The sequence below is a fragment of the Stegostoma tigrinum genome, unplaced genomic scaffold (assembly GCF_030684315.1).
Source record: "Stegostoma tigrinum isolate sSteTig4 unplaced genomic scaffold, sSteTig4.hap1 scaffold_61, whole genome shotgun sequence".
In the NCBI taxonomy this organism is placed as follows: domain Eukaryota; kingdom Metazoa; phylum Chordata; class Chondrichthyes; order Orectolobiformes; family Stegostomatidae; genus Stegostoma; species Stegostoma tigrinum.
In genome coordinates this window covers 1,762,803-1,781,525 of record NW_026728547.1, presented here as the reverse complement: position 1 = coordinate 1,781,525, position 18,723 = coordinate 1,762,803, and the positions used below count along the sequence as shown (strand labels likewise).

The following is an 18,723-nucleotide window of genomic DNA, read 5'->3' as shown; positions in this document are numbered from 1 at the left end:
GTATGAATTAAAACTGTAAACCCCCTGTCAACTCATCTTCCTGCAGACAAACATAGAGTGGAGATGGATAAACCATGGATATTATAGGTGGAAAAAAATGCGAATTAAGTCCTAACTAAGTGGTCCCGGTTCACAGGATTTGCCAAGATGATCTTGAGAATGAAAAACAAATGAATAAATATCGCAGAGTGACTTATTATCTATTAAAGCATGTGTTGATGATATGGCATTGCTGTGATCATAAAATAGAACATTGTCCAATTTCCTGTGAGCATTACCGTAGTTTTCATTTGTATTCTCCATGTCGGGAACATATTTATTTGGTACTTTACTGACTAAGTGACGCTCGCTCATCTACAGTGTTCGGTTGCAAACAGCCAATATTTTATTATTCTAACTGAGTAACCATGGTTTGGAATTTTGTCATGGAAATGTATTTCACTTATGTTACTCTGCGTAATTGTAGCCAATCCTCCATTGGCAAAGAAACACACAACTACAGCAGTTAATAAAAGAAAGAACTGCATTTATGTAGCACATTTTATGGTCTCAGGCATAAAAAGTACTTTATAGGCAGCTAAACTACCTTTGAAATGTCGTCACTGATGTAGCATAAGAAAACCTGTTGTATTTAAAATAGTCAGAAGTAAAGAAATATGAAATGAAGTAATAATAAAAATAGTGAAAAAATATGAAATTATGAATGTGAAGAAATATAAAATCTCCAGTCCCTTGCGAGTGGAGTCATAGAATCAGGAGATGTAGAGTCAGTATGGAGCGTACCAGGGAGGAGGCCATTCTGGATCTGGTGTTGTGCAACCAACCGGATTTGATCAGGGACCTCGAAGTAAAGGAGCCATGAGGAGGTAGTGACCATAATACAATAATTTTTGATCTGCAATTTGAGAGGGAGAAGGGAGAATTGGAAGTGTCAGTATTGTAGGAACTAGGGAGCTATGAGGGAGGAGCTGGCTAAAGTTCAATGGTTCAATACCCTCGCCGGGATGGCAGTGAAACAACAATGGCAGGTATTTCTGGATATAATGCAAAAGATGCAGGATCAGTTCATTCCAAGGAGGAAAAAAGATCCTAAGGGGAGGCAGGGATGGCCGTGGCTGACGAGAGAAGTTAAGGACTCTATAAAGATAAAAGAGAAGTAGTATAACCGAGCAAAGATTAGCGGGAAGCCGGAGGACTGGGAAGCTTTTCAAGAGCAACAGAAGATAACTAAAAAGGCAATACGCAGAGAATAAAATGAGGTACGAAGGAAAACTGGCGAAAAATATAAAGAAGGATAGTCAAAGTTTTTTTTAGGTGTGTGGAAAAAAAATGGTTAAGACTAAAATTGAGCCCTTGAAGACAGAAACGAGTGAATTTATTTAATGGGAACAAGGAAATGGCAGAAGAGTTGAATAGGTACTTTGGATCTGTCTTCACTAGGCAAGACACAAGCAATCTCCCAGATGTAATCGTGGCTGAAGGACCTAGGGTAATGGATGAACTGAAGGATATTTATATTAGGCAAGAAATGGTGTTGGATAGACTGTTGGGTCTGAAGGCTGATACGTCCTGATGGTCTGCATCCCAGGGTACTTAAGGAGGTGGCTCCAGAAATTGTGAACACATTGGTAATCATTTTCCAATGTTCTCTAGATTCAGGATCAGTTCCTGCGGATTGGAGGGTGGCTAATGTTGTCTCACTTTTCAAGAAAGGAGGGAGAGAGAAAATGGAAATTATCGACCGGTTAGCCAGACGTCAGTGGTGGGAAAGAATTATAAAATTAAATTGCGATTCATTTGGACAGCAGCAACAGGATAGGTCAGAGTCAGCATGGATTTACGAAGGGGAAATTGTGCTTGACTTATCTTCTGGAATTTTTTGGGAACGTAACTATGAAAATGGACGAGGGAAAACTCGTGGATGTAGTCTACCTGGACTTTCAGAAAGCCTTTGATAAAGTCCCACTTAGGAGATTAGTGAGCAAAATTCGGGCACATGGTATTGTGGGCAAAATACTGACTTTGGTTGTAAACTGGCTGTCTGACAGGAAGCAAAGACTAGTGATAAACGGGTCCCTTTCAGAATGGCAGGTGGTGACCAGTGGGGTACCACAAGGTTCGGTGCTGGGACAGCAGCTGTTTACAATCTACATTAATGATATAGATGAAGGCATGAAAAGTAATGTTAGCAAATTTGCCAATGACACAAAGCTGGGTGGCAGTGTGAAATATGAGGAGGATGTTATGAGAATACAGGGTGACTTCGACAGGCTAGGTGAGTGGACGGATGCATGACAGATGCTGTTTAATGTGGATAAATGTGTGGTTATCCACTTTGGTGACAAGAACAAGAAGGCAGATTACTATCGAAATGGAGTCAAGTTAGGTCAAGGGGAAGTACAACGAGATGCAGGTGTTCTTGTACATCAGTCAATGAACGCAAGCATGCAGGTACAGCAGGCAGTGAAGAAAGCCAATGGCATGCTGGCCTTCAAGAGGAATTGAGTATCGGAGCAAAGAGGTCCATCTGCAGCTGTACCGGGACATGGCTTAGAAGGATGAGAAGGGGTCTGATTGAGACGTATAAGATTATGAAAGGATTAGACACGCTGGAGGCAGGAACCATGTTTCTGCTGATGATTGAGTCCAGAACCAGAGGACACAGTATAAAAATAAGGGATAGGGCATTTAGAACAGAGTTGAGGAAAAACTTCTTCACCCAGAGAGTGGTGGATATATGGAATGCTCTGCCCCAGAAGGCAGTGGAGGGCAAGTCTCTGGACACTTTCAAGAAGAGATAGGTACAGCTTTTAAAGATAGTGGAATCAAGTATTATGGAGATAAGGCAGGGACAGGATACTGATTGTGGATGATCAGCCATGATTATAATGAATGGTGGTGCTGGCTCGAAGGGCCGAATGGCCTTATCCTGCCCCTGTTGTCTATTGTAAAAGTTAATTGTATAAGAATGATTAAGACGGTCCCTTTATGTATGGTGTTGGCAGCTTGTTCAGATAGGGAAAACAACATGGCTGATCTTGATTCCGCTCCTATTTGTTACACAGAAGCCTCTTCGAGCAATAATTCTTGAATGTTGATGGGACGTTGAAACACAGGTAGATTATCGTGATCACTTGTTGAAAATGGATAGCAGCTAGTAGTTCTCTTTCCACTCAACTAGTGACCAGTCGGCAATGGTCAAACAGTGCATAACCCAGAGATCACAAGCTCCCCTGAGACATGATGTCAGTTGAGTCTCATGAATAACTACCTGCAGATGGACTATCTATAGATTTAACATGGTATTAAATCTCACATATACTGCTCTCAACCATTTTAATCAAAGTGTTTATCACTCGTTGCATCGAAACAGATCACACAAACTGAAATGGCATATGCACAAATACCAACATACAAGTTCTATATAGTGGCATTTTGTTTAAAGTTGTATTTATTAAATGAAAGGGTGGAGTATAATCTTCACAAATCATATTAAGATGCTGTAGAAATCTATGGAAGTGAGAAATTTGTTTTTTGATTCAATACATGTCTGACAAATGACAATTCAAAGAGATCTTTGTTTCAGCTCGAGTGGGTCGCGGAGTCGTCCTCATTAGGGGCATTTAAGTGACTATTAGACAGGCATATGGATGGTAGTTTAAGATAGGGGTGGAGGTTAGATAGACCTGAGGTTTAGGGTAAAAGTTCGGCAGAACATTGTGGGCTGAAGGGCCTGTACTGTTCGATGTTCTATGTATGTTATGCTGTATTCAAATAAGTAAAGTCAGTCATGACATTCTGCAACTTCCTTTTCCAGGGGTATGAGTGTAAGAATCAGAGTGCTTTCTTTGAAAATTGGCTTGACGTGACTCTTCAAGGATCATCTAGAGGAAAAATACAAGTGTCAGTACTAAATCTATCATTGCTGATACACATGTAAACTGTAGATTTAACTGTATGTAAACTTTGTTTAACAAACTAGCACACTCAATAAACTGACAAAAATTATACACCAGATGTTTACTGTATTCTCATAATCTCTGTGATGTCTGGTGAGGGTGCAAGTGAGAAGGCTCCCTGCCAGTAAGTTTTATTTAAGGCAAAGTTGCTTCATTACTGAAGTTATTTATACTGTAAATGAAGGAGAACAGTGATGCATATATCCTGTGCATTATGTTCCGATTATTGAGTGTGTTTTTTTGTGCGTGTGCACCTATTGATCAACTGGAATTTTTGATTACTCAGCACATTCCTGGTACCACGGGTGCTGTTTAACAAAAGGTTTGCTGTATTAGTATATTTCTGTAATTAGTCATTACCACTATGAATGTTAAGTCATAACTTGGTCTGTGCAGAATCTGCACAGTGCATTCCTGCAAGATAAATGATGCGCTACATATGTATGATGCTATTGTTTCTTAAAGACACTAACCTTAGCAGCTGTTTTTGTTCCCAATCATGTTTTCATCATTAGAATACTGGGAAAAATATTCAGAAGTGTGGTATGACTCAAGTGCTCAGTTGCAGCAGTGGTAACACTTAGTGTGAGGTTATGTTTTTGCCCATTTGTTGTGCTGTTTGTCAACAATGTATCTCACAAACTAATGGGCATATTTCATTGAAAGCTGGTACGTATGGGTATGGTCAAAGGAAGAACTGATTAGTTTTTGACAGATCCAGATTTATTTCTCTATTTTTTTAAAGCATCAGTTAAAATCGGTCGGATAGGCAAATGATCATCTTTCTGGAATATTGTTGATTGATTTAGAATGTTGTGGATTGTGTCAGCCCTGACAGTAGAATTTGTCCCAACTATCAAAATATGAGCAGATCTTTGAGAGCAGATTATCAAATTGGCCTGAAGCTTTCTCAGTGAGATGGAAGCTTTTAATAAAAAGGATTTATTTTGTTAGCCTTGCTTTTACAAAGAATCAGTCAAGTGGAGAAATGCCTCCAAGAAAAGCTGTGTAATTATAGACTCATGGATGTTTGTTGCACAGGAGGAGGCCGTGTGGTCTGTAGTTCCTGCACTACTCAACAAAGATCTGTCTACATTGAACTCACATGGCATTGATTTCCTTTTTGACTGTTTGGCCCATAGCCTTGGAGCCTACGGCAACACAAGTGAACATCTAAATACTGCTTAAATATTCAGACACTTTCTGAATCAGTCACACTTTCAGTCAGTGAGCTCAGGACTCCCACCACACTGGGGTAAATAGGTTCTCCTCAACTCCCCTCCCCTGTCTACGAATGGAAAAAGCAACTTCCAGTTATCCTTTCTCTGCCCGTCAAAATCTTAAACACCTTTACCAGGTCCCCTTGTCTGCTCCACTCTTGGCATCGGTCAGTTGGGCAGGTCAGTGGCAAATTGATATAGCCTGAAGAAGGAATAAGATAAGAGAGTACTTCATGTGGCAAAGCCTGTCATGCCCGATGGAGGACAGCAACGGCCGTCAGCAGTGAAGTCCACTGGCAAGGATGGGCGGGCCTGAGCCCAGCACAGGGGAATACGAGCCGTCACTGTGGAGCCCTCGTTCAGTGTGTCTGCAAACTCGTGGCTTCAGAAAGGACTGTAATGTTTGACTTTTTAAACTTTTGTTTTTATTTTTCTACTGTTATATTAAGAAGACTGTCGTGCTGAACTTGTTAACTTATTCATTTATTTTTCTAACATAGAACATGGAACGGTACAGCACAGTACAGGCCCTTCGGCCCACGATGTTGTACCGAACTTTTACCGTCATCCTAAGGTCTATCTAACCTCCACTCCTACCTTATACTGTCATTCATGTGCTTGACTAATAGCCGATTAAATGCCCCTAATGAGGCTGACTCCACTACCCTCTCCAGCATTGCATTCCACTCCCCTACGACTCTGAGTAAAGAAGGATGGATAAATTTTCTACATCTGCATCTAAAATTTCGTACCGAGGTACTTTGTACCTGAGATGGCACCGTCTGAGGTGACATTGTACTCTTGTACCCTGTATTGAATACATGTGATAATAAAACCTAAATCTAAATCTAATGCATAGCAGGACACTGGGAAGCTTAGAGGAGAAAAGGGATCCTGGGGTACTTGTTCATAAATTCCTGAAGGGGTCAGGTCAGGCTAATAAGGGTTGTTACAAAGACATATAGGACATCTCCCTTTATCAGTCGTGGCATAGATTGTAAGAGTGGGGAGGTCACTTTGGAGCTGTTTAAAAGTTTGGTTAGGCCACAGCTGGAGTCACGTGTGGAGTTTTGGTCACCACCCATTAGGAAGGATGTGATTGTACTGGAGGGAATGAAAAGGATGTTGCATGTGTTGGAGCATTTTAGCTGTGAAGAAAGGCTGGAAAAATTCAGATTATTTTCTGTGAAGCAGAGAACGTTTGGCGGGGTGAGTGGAGGTCCTGATAGAGGCATAGAAGATTATGAGAGGTATAGATAGGTTGAGTAGAAACCATTGTTCCCCTTAGTTAAAGCATCAATAACAACAGGGCACAATTTTAAAGAGAAAGACGGGAAATTTAGAGGAGCTTTGCGGAAAATCATTTTCATCCAGAGTGTGGTAAAGGTCTGGAATGCATTGCCTGGGAGGGAAGTTGAAACAGGAAACCGTACAACCTTTGAAAAGTACTTGGATGAGCACTTGTAATGTCATAATATTTTTGAGAATGGTCTAGTGTGTAAAAATGGGACTAGTATATGTCGCAGTGTATTTTTAGAGGTACAGCCTTAGTGGGCTGTAGGACCTCCTCTGTACTCTATGATTCCATGAGAACCCCCAGCCCAGGCAGCATCTTGGTTTTTTCAGTAATCTCCAGGATCACACCCTTCATAGTGTGATCCCTTGCCTTGTTAGCCCTCCCGAGTTCGTTAGCTCACACTTTTCCTGGTTGAGTTCCAATTGCTGTGTCCCGCTGACCAGTCTGTTGATCTCCTCCTGAAGTTTATTCTTCCTGTCTGTCAACCAATTTGCCAATTTGCCTTTGATTCCATGGCTGTTATTTACATGACCATTCCACCGATATCCTCCTCACTGAATTAGTGATTTGCTAGTGACACGGTCATACAAATTGTGTTTAAGCCCAAATGAAGAATATACATGACAAACTTCAAGGGTCCTTGTGGCAAGCCCTGCACAGCCCCACTGAAAGCAAACATCCTGTCAAATAGACACCCCTCTACCATCAATCACCCTGTGCTCTCTGCCTCAGCCAGTTTTGGCTCCAGTGTGCCTCTTTGCCTTTGATCCCGTTGACTGTTGCTTTCTTGATCAGTCTGCCAAGGGGGACTTTACTAAGTCAACATCAAATGCAGAAGTTCATCAATCTTCCAATATCTCCTCAAATTTGGATCAAATTTCTGAAATGTGACCTCATCTTAACAAATCCATACTGACTATCCCTGATTAATTCATGCAAGTACATTCTACCCCTAAGAATGCCTCTTTGTAGCTTCTCCAGTGCTGAGATTATTCTGACTGGTCTTTAATTTCCTGGTCTGTTTCTTTGTCCGTTTGATAATAGTGGGACAATGTTAATAGTCCTTCATGACTTCACGTGTGATTGACAAGGGTTTGAAAATTGCTGCCAGGGGCCCAGATATCTCCTCCCTCACTTCCCTCGCTAACTGGTATACGTTTCAGTTCGCCCTGTAGATGTATCCACTTTTAAAGTTGCTCAACCAGCTGCATCTCCCTGTCTCTTAACCTCTGATGCTCCGAGGTCCTCTGCCCTGATATCTTACTTGCAGTGTCCTTTTCCATTGTAAAGATTGACACAAAATATTCATTGAGGACGGTGCCGATGTTTTCCAGGTCCACACAAAAATTACCTCTGTGAAATGAACGAGGAGCTATTAGAGAGGTTTGAGATTTACAATCAAGAAAGAAATTGACAAAATGACTTCCTTGGAGAATCATACAACATACATTGTCCATTGTTGTAAACAAACAGAAGTTTTTGTTTCCACAGTTGTTTGCAAATAGCCAATCAAGATCATAAAATAATGTTTTAAGATGATTTACAAAGCAAGGCAATTGAGGAAGATGTATTGGATGTATTGAACTCTCAACTACCTCCCTTAAGTTTAGGAATGTCAGTATTTTACTTCTGGATAACTTTTGCAGATATCTTCAAACAAGTAGCTGAACCCACAGATTTATGTGACCAACGAAGCCTGAGCCTTTTGCTTCACGATGCAGTCCAGATCCCTCGGCAGCTGGGTGAGGTAGCTTCATTTCGAGGCAGCACCATTGAACCAAGTGTCCGCAGTTGCTTCCAACATGTAAGTGTGCTCTGCACCAATTCATAATGTCAAGCGGGTCTACTTGCCAGTATGAATTTTGAGCTCATTTTCGTTTTGTTCACCTGCACATCTGCCAGTGTGGTATATCGTATCCATTGCACCCGGTGTGGCCTCCGCTACATTGGGGAAACCAAGCAGAGGCTTAGGAACCACTTTGCAGAACACCTCCGCTTGGTTCGCAACAAACAACTGCACCTCCCAGTCGCGAACCATTTCAACTACCCCTCTCATTCCTCAGACGACATGTCCATCATGGGCCTCCTGCAGTGCCACAATGATGCCACCCGAAGGTTGCTGGAACAGCAACTCATATTCCGCTTGGAAACCCTGCAGCCCAATGGTATCCATGTGGACTTCACAAGCTTCAAAATCTCCCCTTCCCCCACTGCATCCCAAAACCAGCCCAGTTCTTCCCCTCCCCCCACTGCATCTCAAAACCAGCCCAGCCTGTTTCTGCTTCCCTAACTTGTTCTTCCTCCCACCCATCCCTTCCTCCCATCTCAAGCTGCACCTCCTTTTCCTACCTACTAACCTCATCCCACCTCCTTGACCTGTCTGTCTTCCCTGGACTGACCTATCCCCTCCCTACCTCCCCACCTGTACACTCCTGTCTACCTATCTTCTTTTTTATCCATCTTCGGTCCGCCTCCCCCTCTCTCCTTATTTATTCCAGTTCCCTCTCCCCATGCCCCTCTCTGATGAAGGGTCTAGGCCCGAAACGTCAGCTTTTGTGCTCCTGAGATGCTGCTTGGCCTGCTGTGTTCATCCAGCTCCACACTTTGTTATCTTGCACTATTGATATGGACTGGTTTGTCACTAGAATTTATTACCCAGGCAAAGTGTGTCACGACTTCAGTTGATCTGAGCTCTTAACAGCAGGTGGAGCCTCAAGTTAATGCCTCTTCTGAATGCTGGCATCTCCGACAATCCAAATTCCTCAGTACTTCATTGAAGTATTACCCTAAAAATTATGCTTAAATATAAATTACAGCTTGAAGCCATAACCTTCTAATTTATTGTTGAGAGCTCTACTAGTTTATAACAGAACTAGAACAGACCTGGAATGGATACGGGATGGTTTTCTTGAGCAATATGTTGAGGAACCAACTGGAAAGCAGTGCATCTAAGACTGGGTGCTGTGTAATGAGAAAGGGAATCATTGCCAATCTAGCTGTGCAAGATTTCTTCGAGATGAGTGGCCGCAACATGATAGAATTTTTTCAATCAAGATGGAGAGTGTGAGAGTTGATTTGGAGACCAGGGTGCTGCATCTTAATAATGAAAGCTGAAGATATGAGGCATGAAATTAGCCTTGATAGATCACAAAGAGTTGCTTAAAGGGATGACAGTGGATAGGCAATGGCAAACATTTAAGGAGCACGTGGGCGGACTGCAACAACTGTTTATAGGCCCGAAACGTCAGCTTTTGTGCTCCTGAGATGCTGCTTGGCCTGCTGTGTTCATCCAGCCTCACATTTTATTATCTTGGAATCTCCAGCATCTGCAGTTCCCATTATCTCTGTTTATTCCTGTCTGGCATGAAAGCAAAATGGGTAAGAGGACCAATCCATGACTTAACAAAGGCAATTAGCGATAGTATCTGATCCATGGAAACAACATTTGAGGATTGGCAGCATAGTAGAATTTAGCAAAGAAGGACCAAGGGATTGATTAAGAAGGGGTAAATGCAGTAAAGTAAGCATACAGGGAACATAAAGACTGACACAGAGTTTCTATAGATACGTGAAGAGAAAGAGACTGGTAAAGACAAATGTTAGGAAGGGGGTTGACCAGTCAAGGGAAGACAGACAGGTCAAGGAGGCAGGGCTGACGCTGGTAGGTAGGAGGTGGGGTGGGGTTAGGGTGTAACCCTAACGCGAACTCTCACCCTAATCTCCACCCCACCTCCTACCTACCAGCATCATCCCCTCCTCCTTGACCTGTCTGTCTTCCCTTGACTGATGAACCTCCATCATAACTCCCCAACAACACTCACCTTTACTGGCTCCAGCACCGCCTCTTTGATCTGTCTCCACCTATCTTCTCCTCTATCCATCTTCTATCCACCTCCCCTTCTCTCTTTATTTATTTCAGAATCCCGTTCCCCTCCCCCATTTCTGAAAAAGGGCCCAAACCCGAAACGTCATCTTTCCTGCTCCTCTGATACCGCTTGGCCAGCTGTGTTCATCCGGCTTCACACCTTGTTATCTCAGATTCTCGAGCATTGGCAGTTCCTCCCATCTCTGAAATGGTCTGTTGGCCTTCGTTCCGAGAGGTTTCGAGTACAGAAGCCGGAATGTGGTGTTGCAGTTACGCAGCACCTTGGTGAAGCCGCACCTAAAATAGTGTGTGCAGTTTTGTGCTCCTTTTCTGCGGAAGGATGCTGTTGCTCTCATAGTTTATCAGTGCAGCGCATGTTTATCAGCCTGTTTCCCGGAATGGCAGGTCCGATGTATGATCAGAGATTGACTCGGTTAGGATTGTTCTCGCTGGAATTCAAATGAATGAGGTGACTTATAAAATTCGAACAGGACTGGACAGGATAGATGCAGTTCCCAGTGGTGGGTGTGTCCAGAACCAGGGCTCACAGTATGAGGATTCAGGATAGACGATTTCGGAGGTATTTCTTCACCCAAAGAATGGTGAGTCCGTGGAAATCATTACCAAAGCCAGCAGTTCATGTCAAAACATTGAACGTATTCAAGATATGGCTAGATACAACACTTGGGGTGAATGGGATCAAGTGTTATGGAGAGAAAGCAGGATTAGGCTGTTGAGTTGGATGATCAGTCATGATCATGAAGAATGGTGGAGCAGGCTCAAAGAGCCATTTGGCCTCCTCCCTCCTCCTAGCTTCCATGTTTACAATAGTCACTCTCTGAAATGCAAAGCTTGAGCAATTGTGCAACTTTGAACTGGGTGCTGGTAGTTTGGTCAGTAACGAAGTTAGGTAAGGCTCGGCAGGACAGTGCTCATTGTTGTTTCTAACATTTTCACCGTGCAGGACTTAGTCCTTGCTCTGCTTCAAGCGAAGAAGTGAGCTAATTGGAGATATCTACAACTTGTTAAGGTTCCAAAGGTTTAAAGTGATGTGGGGATGTGTGGTATTGTTCATAAAGTACATCATGAAGATAAATAAGATAAAAGATAAAAGAATGACGAGAGTAAGATGAGGGCCAATCAAGGACAGTAGTGGGAAGTTGTGTGTGGAGTCAGAGGAGATAGGGGAAGCACTAATTGAATATTTTTTGACAGTATTCACTCTGGAAAACAACAATGTTGTCGAGGAGAATACTGAGATACAGGCTACTCGACTAGCGTTTTGTACAGTCACGGGATTTATAGGGATTGACTTCCGGAGCCATGATGTCATGCTCCAACTGTACAAAATGCTAGTGCAGCCTCATTTGGAATATTGCGTGCAGTTCTGGTCGCCCCATGACAGGAAAGATGTTGAAGCATTGGAAAAGGTGCAGAGGAGATTTACCAGGATGCAGCCTGGTCTGGAGCACAGGCCCTATGAAGAAAGGCTGAGAGACTTGGGTCTGTTCTCATTGGAGAAAAGGAGGCTAAGGGGGGATTTAATAGAGACATATAAGATGATCAGAAAATTAGATATTGTGGACAGTGAGAGTCTTTTTCAGAGGATGATGATTTCAGCTTGTACAAGGGGGCATAGCTACAAATTGAGGGGTGATAGATTTAAGACAGATGTCAGAGGCAGGTTCTTTACTCAGAGAGTGCTATGGGCGTGGAATGCCCCGCATGCCAAAGTAGTTAACTCAGCCACATTAGGGGCATTTCAACAGTCCTTGGATAAGCATATGGATAATGATGGGATTGTGTCAGGGGAGGGGCTTAGATTAGTTCACAGGTCGGCGCAACGTCAAGGGCCGAAGGGCCTGTTCTGTGCCGTATTGTTCTATGTTCTATGTTCTATAATGGATATCACAAGTAGATGACTGATGTGTATACTGTGCATTGTCAAATGGTTCAAATTTTAGAACTGAAAAGTGCCTGGTCTACCTCAAATTGCCATGGAAAACCAAAGCTTCTCAAAAGTTTGAGCTTAAGCAAGTAATTCATGCTGCTGCTGTATAGTGGTTATGTGAATGGTATTTTCCCCTAGCAGTATGCTGTTGTCAGTCCAAAAATAATCCTCATTGCATTGACCAACATTGTCTATGAAATTTGCAGCCAGTCTTATGCCAGACATATAGGTCATATATGATAATGATTGGCCGACTGAAAACTGCTTGTTTGTAATGAGCAGAGCACACCGCACCGGCACGTGTGAGATGCTTTCTCTTTTCCACAACCAAGGACCCCAACATGGTTCGCAGAACTTTCACTTTGATCCATTTCACAAAATTCGGCCCTCATCCATTCCACCTATCCCAGAATCATAAATTCTCCTTATTCTCAGCTTGTCCCTCCATCAACCTCTGCGTTCAGCAGATTATCTTCCAGCATCTTCACCAGTATCCCCTTTCAGCATTCCAAAGTGACCATTCCCTCTGTAGTCCACTCCTCAGTCACCAAGCAAGGTCCCAAATACACTTGTAAAGTGAAACAGCGATTTACCCGTACTTCATCTGTTCAAACATACAGGTATATTCAATTTTTCCAGTGTTTTCTCTGCAAAGGGGAAATGATACATTGATTAGGTGATTATCCTGCGGTACACCCTCATTCAGTCCACAAGAGTGGACTTGTCAACCACACGACATGTTTTTCTTCTCGTATAAATTATTCCAATTGTTTGAAATATCATGTTCTTGCGTTTGTTCCATTGGGTGTAAGACAAAACTGCTTTGGTAATAAAAGTCTCTCTGAAATGAAAGACACAAATGTAAGGTATTTCCGGCTGGTAGACAGGAGGTCGGAAAACTCCCAAAAATTCTCAAGGGAATGCTTGTGATGAGGTGGAGGGTAGAAGAAATTATGTTACGAAACATTATTTTTTGCAAAAGCTTGGTAACACAATGGTAATTTTTTAAAAAAAAATCAAAGGTTGTGTCCAGAAGAGGTGTGAATAGCTACATAGGCATCTGAATGCAAAAAGGGATACAGGAGCAAGATGGAAGCGTAGGTTCTGATCTAAATTGGTTGAACTTAATATTGGACCAGAAGGCTAGAAAGTGACAAGACAGATGATGAAGTCTTGTTCCTCAAACTTGTATTAAGGTTGTTGACTAATTGATTGATTTATTGTCACGTGTACCAAAGTAGAGTGAAAATCTTTATTTATGAGTGGTACAGGCAGATCATAGTAAGCGAAGGATATACAGATGAAAATGACAGAGGCATGCAGGTTACATTGAACAGAGCATGCGCTCAGTGAGATCAATGTTAGCAAGATCAGCGTTATTTCAGGCTAGAGAGTCTATTTATCAGTCTGATAACAACTGGGAAGAAGCTGTTCCTAAAACTGTTGGTGTGCATGTGTTCAGGCTTCTGTACCTGGTGCCTGATGGAAGAGGATGTAGGAGATCATTACGTAGGTGCGATGGGTCTTTGGTGATGCTGGCTACCTTTCCGCAGCAGTGAGCCATATAAATGGAGTCCTTGGATGAGAGGTTGGCTTCCGTGATGATCTGGGCTGTGCACACCCGCTTCTGTAGTTTCTCACAGTCCTGGGCAGAATAGTTGCCATACCAGGCCATTATACACTTGGACAATGTGCTTTTAATGGTGCATCTGTAGAAATTGGTCAGGCCAAATTTCCTGAGCCGCCCGAGGAAGGAGAGGCATTGTTGTGCCGCCTTGACCAACGTATTTTCGTGGAAAGTCCAGGACGCGTTGTTGATTATCGTCATACCGGGGAACTTGACACGCTCCACCCTCTCAACCTCAGTTCCATTGATATACATCAGGGCGTGTTCTCCTCCTGTCTTTTGAAATCAGTGATCAGTTCTTTAGTTTTGCCGACATCGAGAGAGAGGTTGTTCTCTGCACCACGTCACCAAACCCTTTGCCTCCCTTCTGTATTTTGATTCATTGTTAGATATCCATCCCACTGCAGTGGTGTCGTCAGTTAACTTGCAGATGGCGTTAATTTGGAATTTGGCAACACAGTCATGGGTGCACAAGGAGTGCAGTAGGGGGCTGAGGAAACATCCTTAGAGGGCACTCGTGTTATTGTGGAGGAGGGGCAGTTACCTATCTTCACTGTGGTTTTGGGTCAGAAAGTTAAGGATCCAGTAGCAGAGGGCAGAGCAGAAACCTAGGTCATAGAGTTTTGAGATCAGTCTGGAGGGGATAATAGTGTTGAATGTGGAGCTGCAGTCAATGAGCAGGATTCCTACATAGCTCATTGTGCACATTGCTGCCAACGACATCGGTAGAAAGAGGATTCACTGAATCCCTACAGTGTAGAAACATTCAGCCCAACAGGTCCACACCTACCCCTGCAAGGCTAACAAACCTGGTAGCTATGGACAATTTAGTGTGGTCAATCCACCTAATTTGCACATCTTTGGACTGTGGTAGGAAACTGGAGCACCTAGCGAAAACCCTCACAGACATGGGGAGAATGTGTAAACGAAGAGTCACCCAAGGGTGGAATTGAGCCCAGGTCCCTGGTACTGTGAGGCAGTAGTGCCAACCACTGCACCACCTTGTTGCCCTTGAGACTTTCTCCAAGGCTACCCTTGTGTCTTAAGGGACTCTTTTCCCCCCATTCTCACTAACACATTTATTATGTCGTACAATCCCGTAGCAGCAATATCTTTTAGAGTGTGGGAAGAAATGGGAGTAACTGGAGGAAACTCAAACAGTCATGGGGAGAATGCACAAACTCCACACAGACAGTTGTCCACAACTGGAATCGATCCTGGGGCCCTGTCACTGTAAGGCAGTGGTGCTAACCACTCAGCCACTGTGCTGTGGCATTTAGGTCCTGCAAAATGAGTACAAGAACTAGAATGATGAATATTCAACCTTTCGCACAAAAAGTTGGTCAGAGCTAGGACTCATACTAATCACTGTAACACTGTTTCTGAGACAACAAGGTGGAGAGCTGGATGGACACAGCAGGACAAGCAGCATCAGAGGAGTAGGAAAGCTGATGTTTCTGAAGAAGGGTCTAGGCCCGAAACGTCAGCTTTCCTACTCCTCTGATGCTGCTTGGCCTGCTGTGTTCATCCAGTTGTACACCTCGTTAACTCCGATTCTCCAGCATGTGCAGTTCCTGCTATCTCTCCAGAACACTTTTTGTTTTGTTCACAGCAATGACAGAACACAGTTTGAGAGAAAATAATGCAGCCATATACACAACATTGATGAAAGATACTTTCTCATTTCCAAATGTTAAGGAAAGCGTTGTATGAAAATTATATTCTGTCACAGAATTTGGACACACTCTGGTTTCTTCCTGTGTTGCCTAAAACGTATGCCATGTTTTTCCACCTTTGATTTCTCAGCATTTCTTCTTCTTTTGTAATGTAGTGCTGGAGGGAAACCATAATCCCAGATTGTAAGTGCTTTGAGCTTCAACATTGTCTGAGAACCCCCTCACTGTCTCTGAATACCCGGCGGGTGACAGATCACATTGACATTTCACATCATGAAAGTAGCTGCATGAATATTTGTATTCTTGGTTCTACATTAGTGAGTTTTTGTTGCAACGTTTTGGTCTGGAAGTAAGAGGCATCTCAAAGAATGTGCTATCTGTGCTTTTGTGGAATCTGCTTTTGTACTTTGACTTTGGGTTAAGCAATGTAACATGTCCTTGCTGATTTTCCATATTTAATTCAATTAGAATTTCATTGACTCCAGGTTTTACTCTTGAAATATGATGAATGAGCAGAAGGCTATTCAGTCCATTGAGTCTGCCACTCAATGAGATCATAAAATACTGATATTCCTCGATACCACTTTCCTGCCGTTTCCCTATAGCGTTTCATTCCCATACTGTTAAAAATACTCCAGTCTGAGCATCTTAACTTTTGTACATCCCTCTGCAGGCAGTCTGGCAGTCTCATCACTTGTCTTCCATACCTATTTTTGTGTTTTCTGTAAGCTCGGTAATAGTACATTCACTTTCATCACTATGTCATTAATATTTATTCGCAACAAGAATGGCCGTGGCATTGATCCGTATGGCAGTTCACTTTTTACAGCTTGCCAACCTGGAAATGACTCCCCCTGTACCAAATGTCTGTTCTCTATTATTTGGTCAATCCCCTATCCATGTTAATATATTTCCCCAAAACTATGTGGTCTTATTAAAAGTCTTATCTGCTTGAAGTGTGATTATTTTTACAAATACCTTTTTGAATGTCACACCCTTTTATTTGTACTACTTGTAATCTCCTCATGGAATTCTTATAAATCTGTCATGCACAATTTCCTGTTTATCAAGCCGTAGTGACTGTGATTGTATTACGTATTTTAAGTGCTCTGCAATTACATCTTTTCTGATAGGCTCTTGCATTTTCCAATAACAGACATTAAGCTAACTGGCCAGTAGTTATCTTTTTTGTCTCCTTTCCTTTCTAAAATAAAGGTACTAGTCATAGCATCCCTGCAGCATGAGAGCAGGCCACTTGGCCCATTGTGTCCAAACTGACTCTCGGAAGAGCATGGCACCCAGATTCAACCAGCTGCCCAGCCCCTGCAACCTTGCATTTCCCATGGCTAATCCACCTAATCTGTGCATGTTTGGATTGTGGGAAGAGACCGGAGCAGCTCGAAGAAACCCACACAGACACGGGGATAAGGTGCAGATTCCTCACAGAAAATCACCTGTGGATGGGATTGAATCCAGGTCCCTGCCACTGTGAAACAGCATGCTACTCACTGAGCCACCATACTGCCCTGTGGGGCACTGGGACTTTTTGAAAAGCCAAGGATACTGGAGAGATTGTGATCAGTGCATCAACTATCACTATAGCTATTACTTTTAATATCCTAGGATGCAGCACTTCGGGCCCAGGGGACCTAATGGTCTTTAACCCAGTTAGTTTCCCTCATATCTTTTCTTTAGGGATAGTTGCTGTTTTATATCCTGTCCTATCATTTGCCCTTTGATTATGCAGGAATTTTGGAACACTGTCAGTGTCTTTTACTGTGACTGTATTCATTTGTGGGACATGTGTGTCACTGCCTGGCCAGTATTTCTTGCCCATCCTGAGTTGCCTCTTGAGAAGGTGATGGTGAGCTGCCTTCTTGAACCACTGCATTCTTCCTGCTGTGGGTTGACCCACAGCGCTATTAGGGAGGGAATTCCGGGATTTTGAGGGGAAGGAATGGCAATGTATTTCCAAGTCAAGATGGTGAGGGACTTGGAGGCGGTGGTGTTCCCATATGTCTGCTGCCCTTGTCCTTCTGGATGGAAGTGGTCTTGGGTTTAGAAGGTGCTGTCTGAGGAGCATTGGTGAATTTTTGCAGTGCATCTTGTAGTTAGTACCCACCGCTGCTACTGAGCATTGCAGATGGAGGGAGTGGATACTTGTAGATGTTGTACTGGCTGCTTTGTCCTGGATGGTGTCAAGCTTCTTGAGTGTTGATGGAGCTGCACTCATCCAGGCAAGTGGGGAGTGTTCCATCGCACTCCTGACTTGTGCCTTTTAGATGGCGGACAGGCTTTGAGGAGTCAGGGGGTGAGTTATTTGATGTGATATTCCCAGCATCTGGCCTCCTCATGTGGCCACTATCTTAATGTGATGACCAGTTGAGTTTCTGGTCAATGGTAACGCCCAGCTGAGAGTGAGGGATTCATTGATGGTAACACTCTTGAATGTCAAGAGATGGTCAGAGCCTGGCATTTGTGTGGCGCAAATGTCACTTGGTACTTGTCAACCCAAGCCTGGATATTGTCCAGATCTTGTTGCACGTGAACTTGGACTGCTTCAGTGTCTGAGAAGTCAAATGGTGCTGAACATTGTGCAAACATCAGCGAACATCCCCACTTCTGACCTTATGATGGCGGGAAGGTCATTGATGAAGTAGCCGAAGATGGTTGGGCCGAGGACACTACCCTGAGGAACTCCTGCAGAGATCTTCTGGAGCTGAAATGATTGACTGCCAGCAACCACAACCACCTTCCCATGTGTCAGGTATAACTCCAACCACCGGTGAGTTTGCCTTTGAAACTCATTGATTCCCATTTTGCTGGGGCACCTTGATGCCACACTCGGTCAGATGCAGCCTTGATGTGAAGGGTTGTCGCTCTCACTTCAGCTCTGGAATTCAGCTCTTTTGTCCACGTTTGAACCAAGGCTGTGATGGGGTCAGGAGCTGAGTGGCCACGGCAGAACCCAAACTGGGCGTAACTGAGTAGGTTATTTCTGAGCAGGTGCTGCCTGATAGCACTGTTGATGACACCTTCCATCACTTTACTGATGATTGAGAGTAGACTAATGGAGCAGTAATTGGCTGGCCTGGTTTTGTCCTGCTTTTTCTGTACAGGGCATACTT

The 18,723-nt window shown here is 43.3% G+C and overlaps 1 protein-coding gene across 9 annotated transcripts in view; it reads left to right on the top strand.

Moving 5' to 3' along the window:
• Window positions 1–18,723, top strand: part of LOC132209000 (utrophin-like) — a 123,894-nt gene that overhangs the window by 86,204 nt on the left and 18,967 nt on the right. For 4 of the 9 annotated variants that reach the window (XM_059644231.1, XM_059644232.1, XM_059644228.1 and 1 more), the window contains 2 exons: window positions 3,818–3,903; window positions 8,123–8,280. The exons of 1 other annotated variant lie outside the window; for it this stretch is intronic. Coding sequence is in view for 2 of the 8 variants with exons in the window: in XM_059644234.1 (XP_059500217.1) it covers window positions 3,818–3,869 (52 nt within the window). In the remaining 6 variants the exon portion in view is untranslated. Of the gene's footprint in view, window positions 1–46; window positions 216–3,817; window positions 3,975–8,122; window positions 8,281–18,723 lie in introns of those variants that run through there. 4 more of the 9 variants (XR_009445066.1, XM_059644229.1, XM_059644234.1 and 1 more) reach the window with 3 other exon arrangements.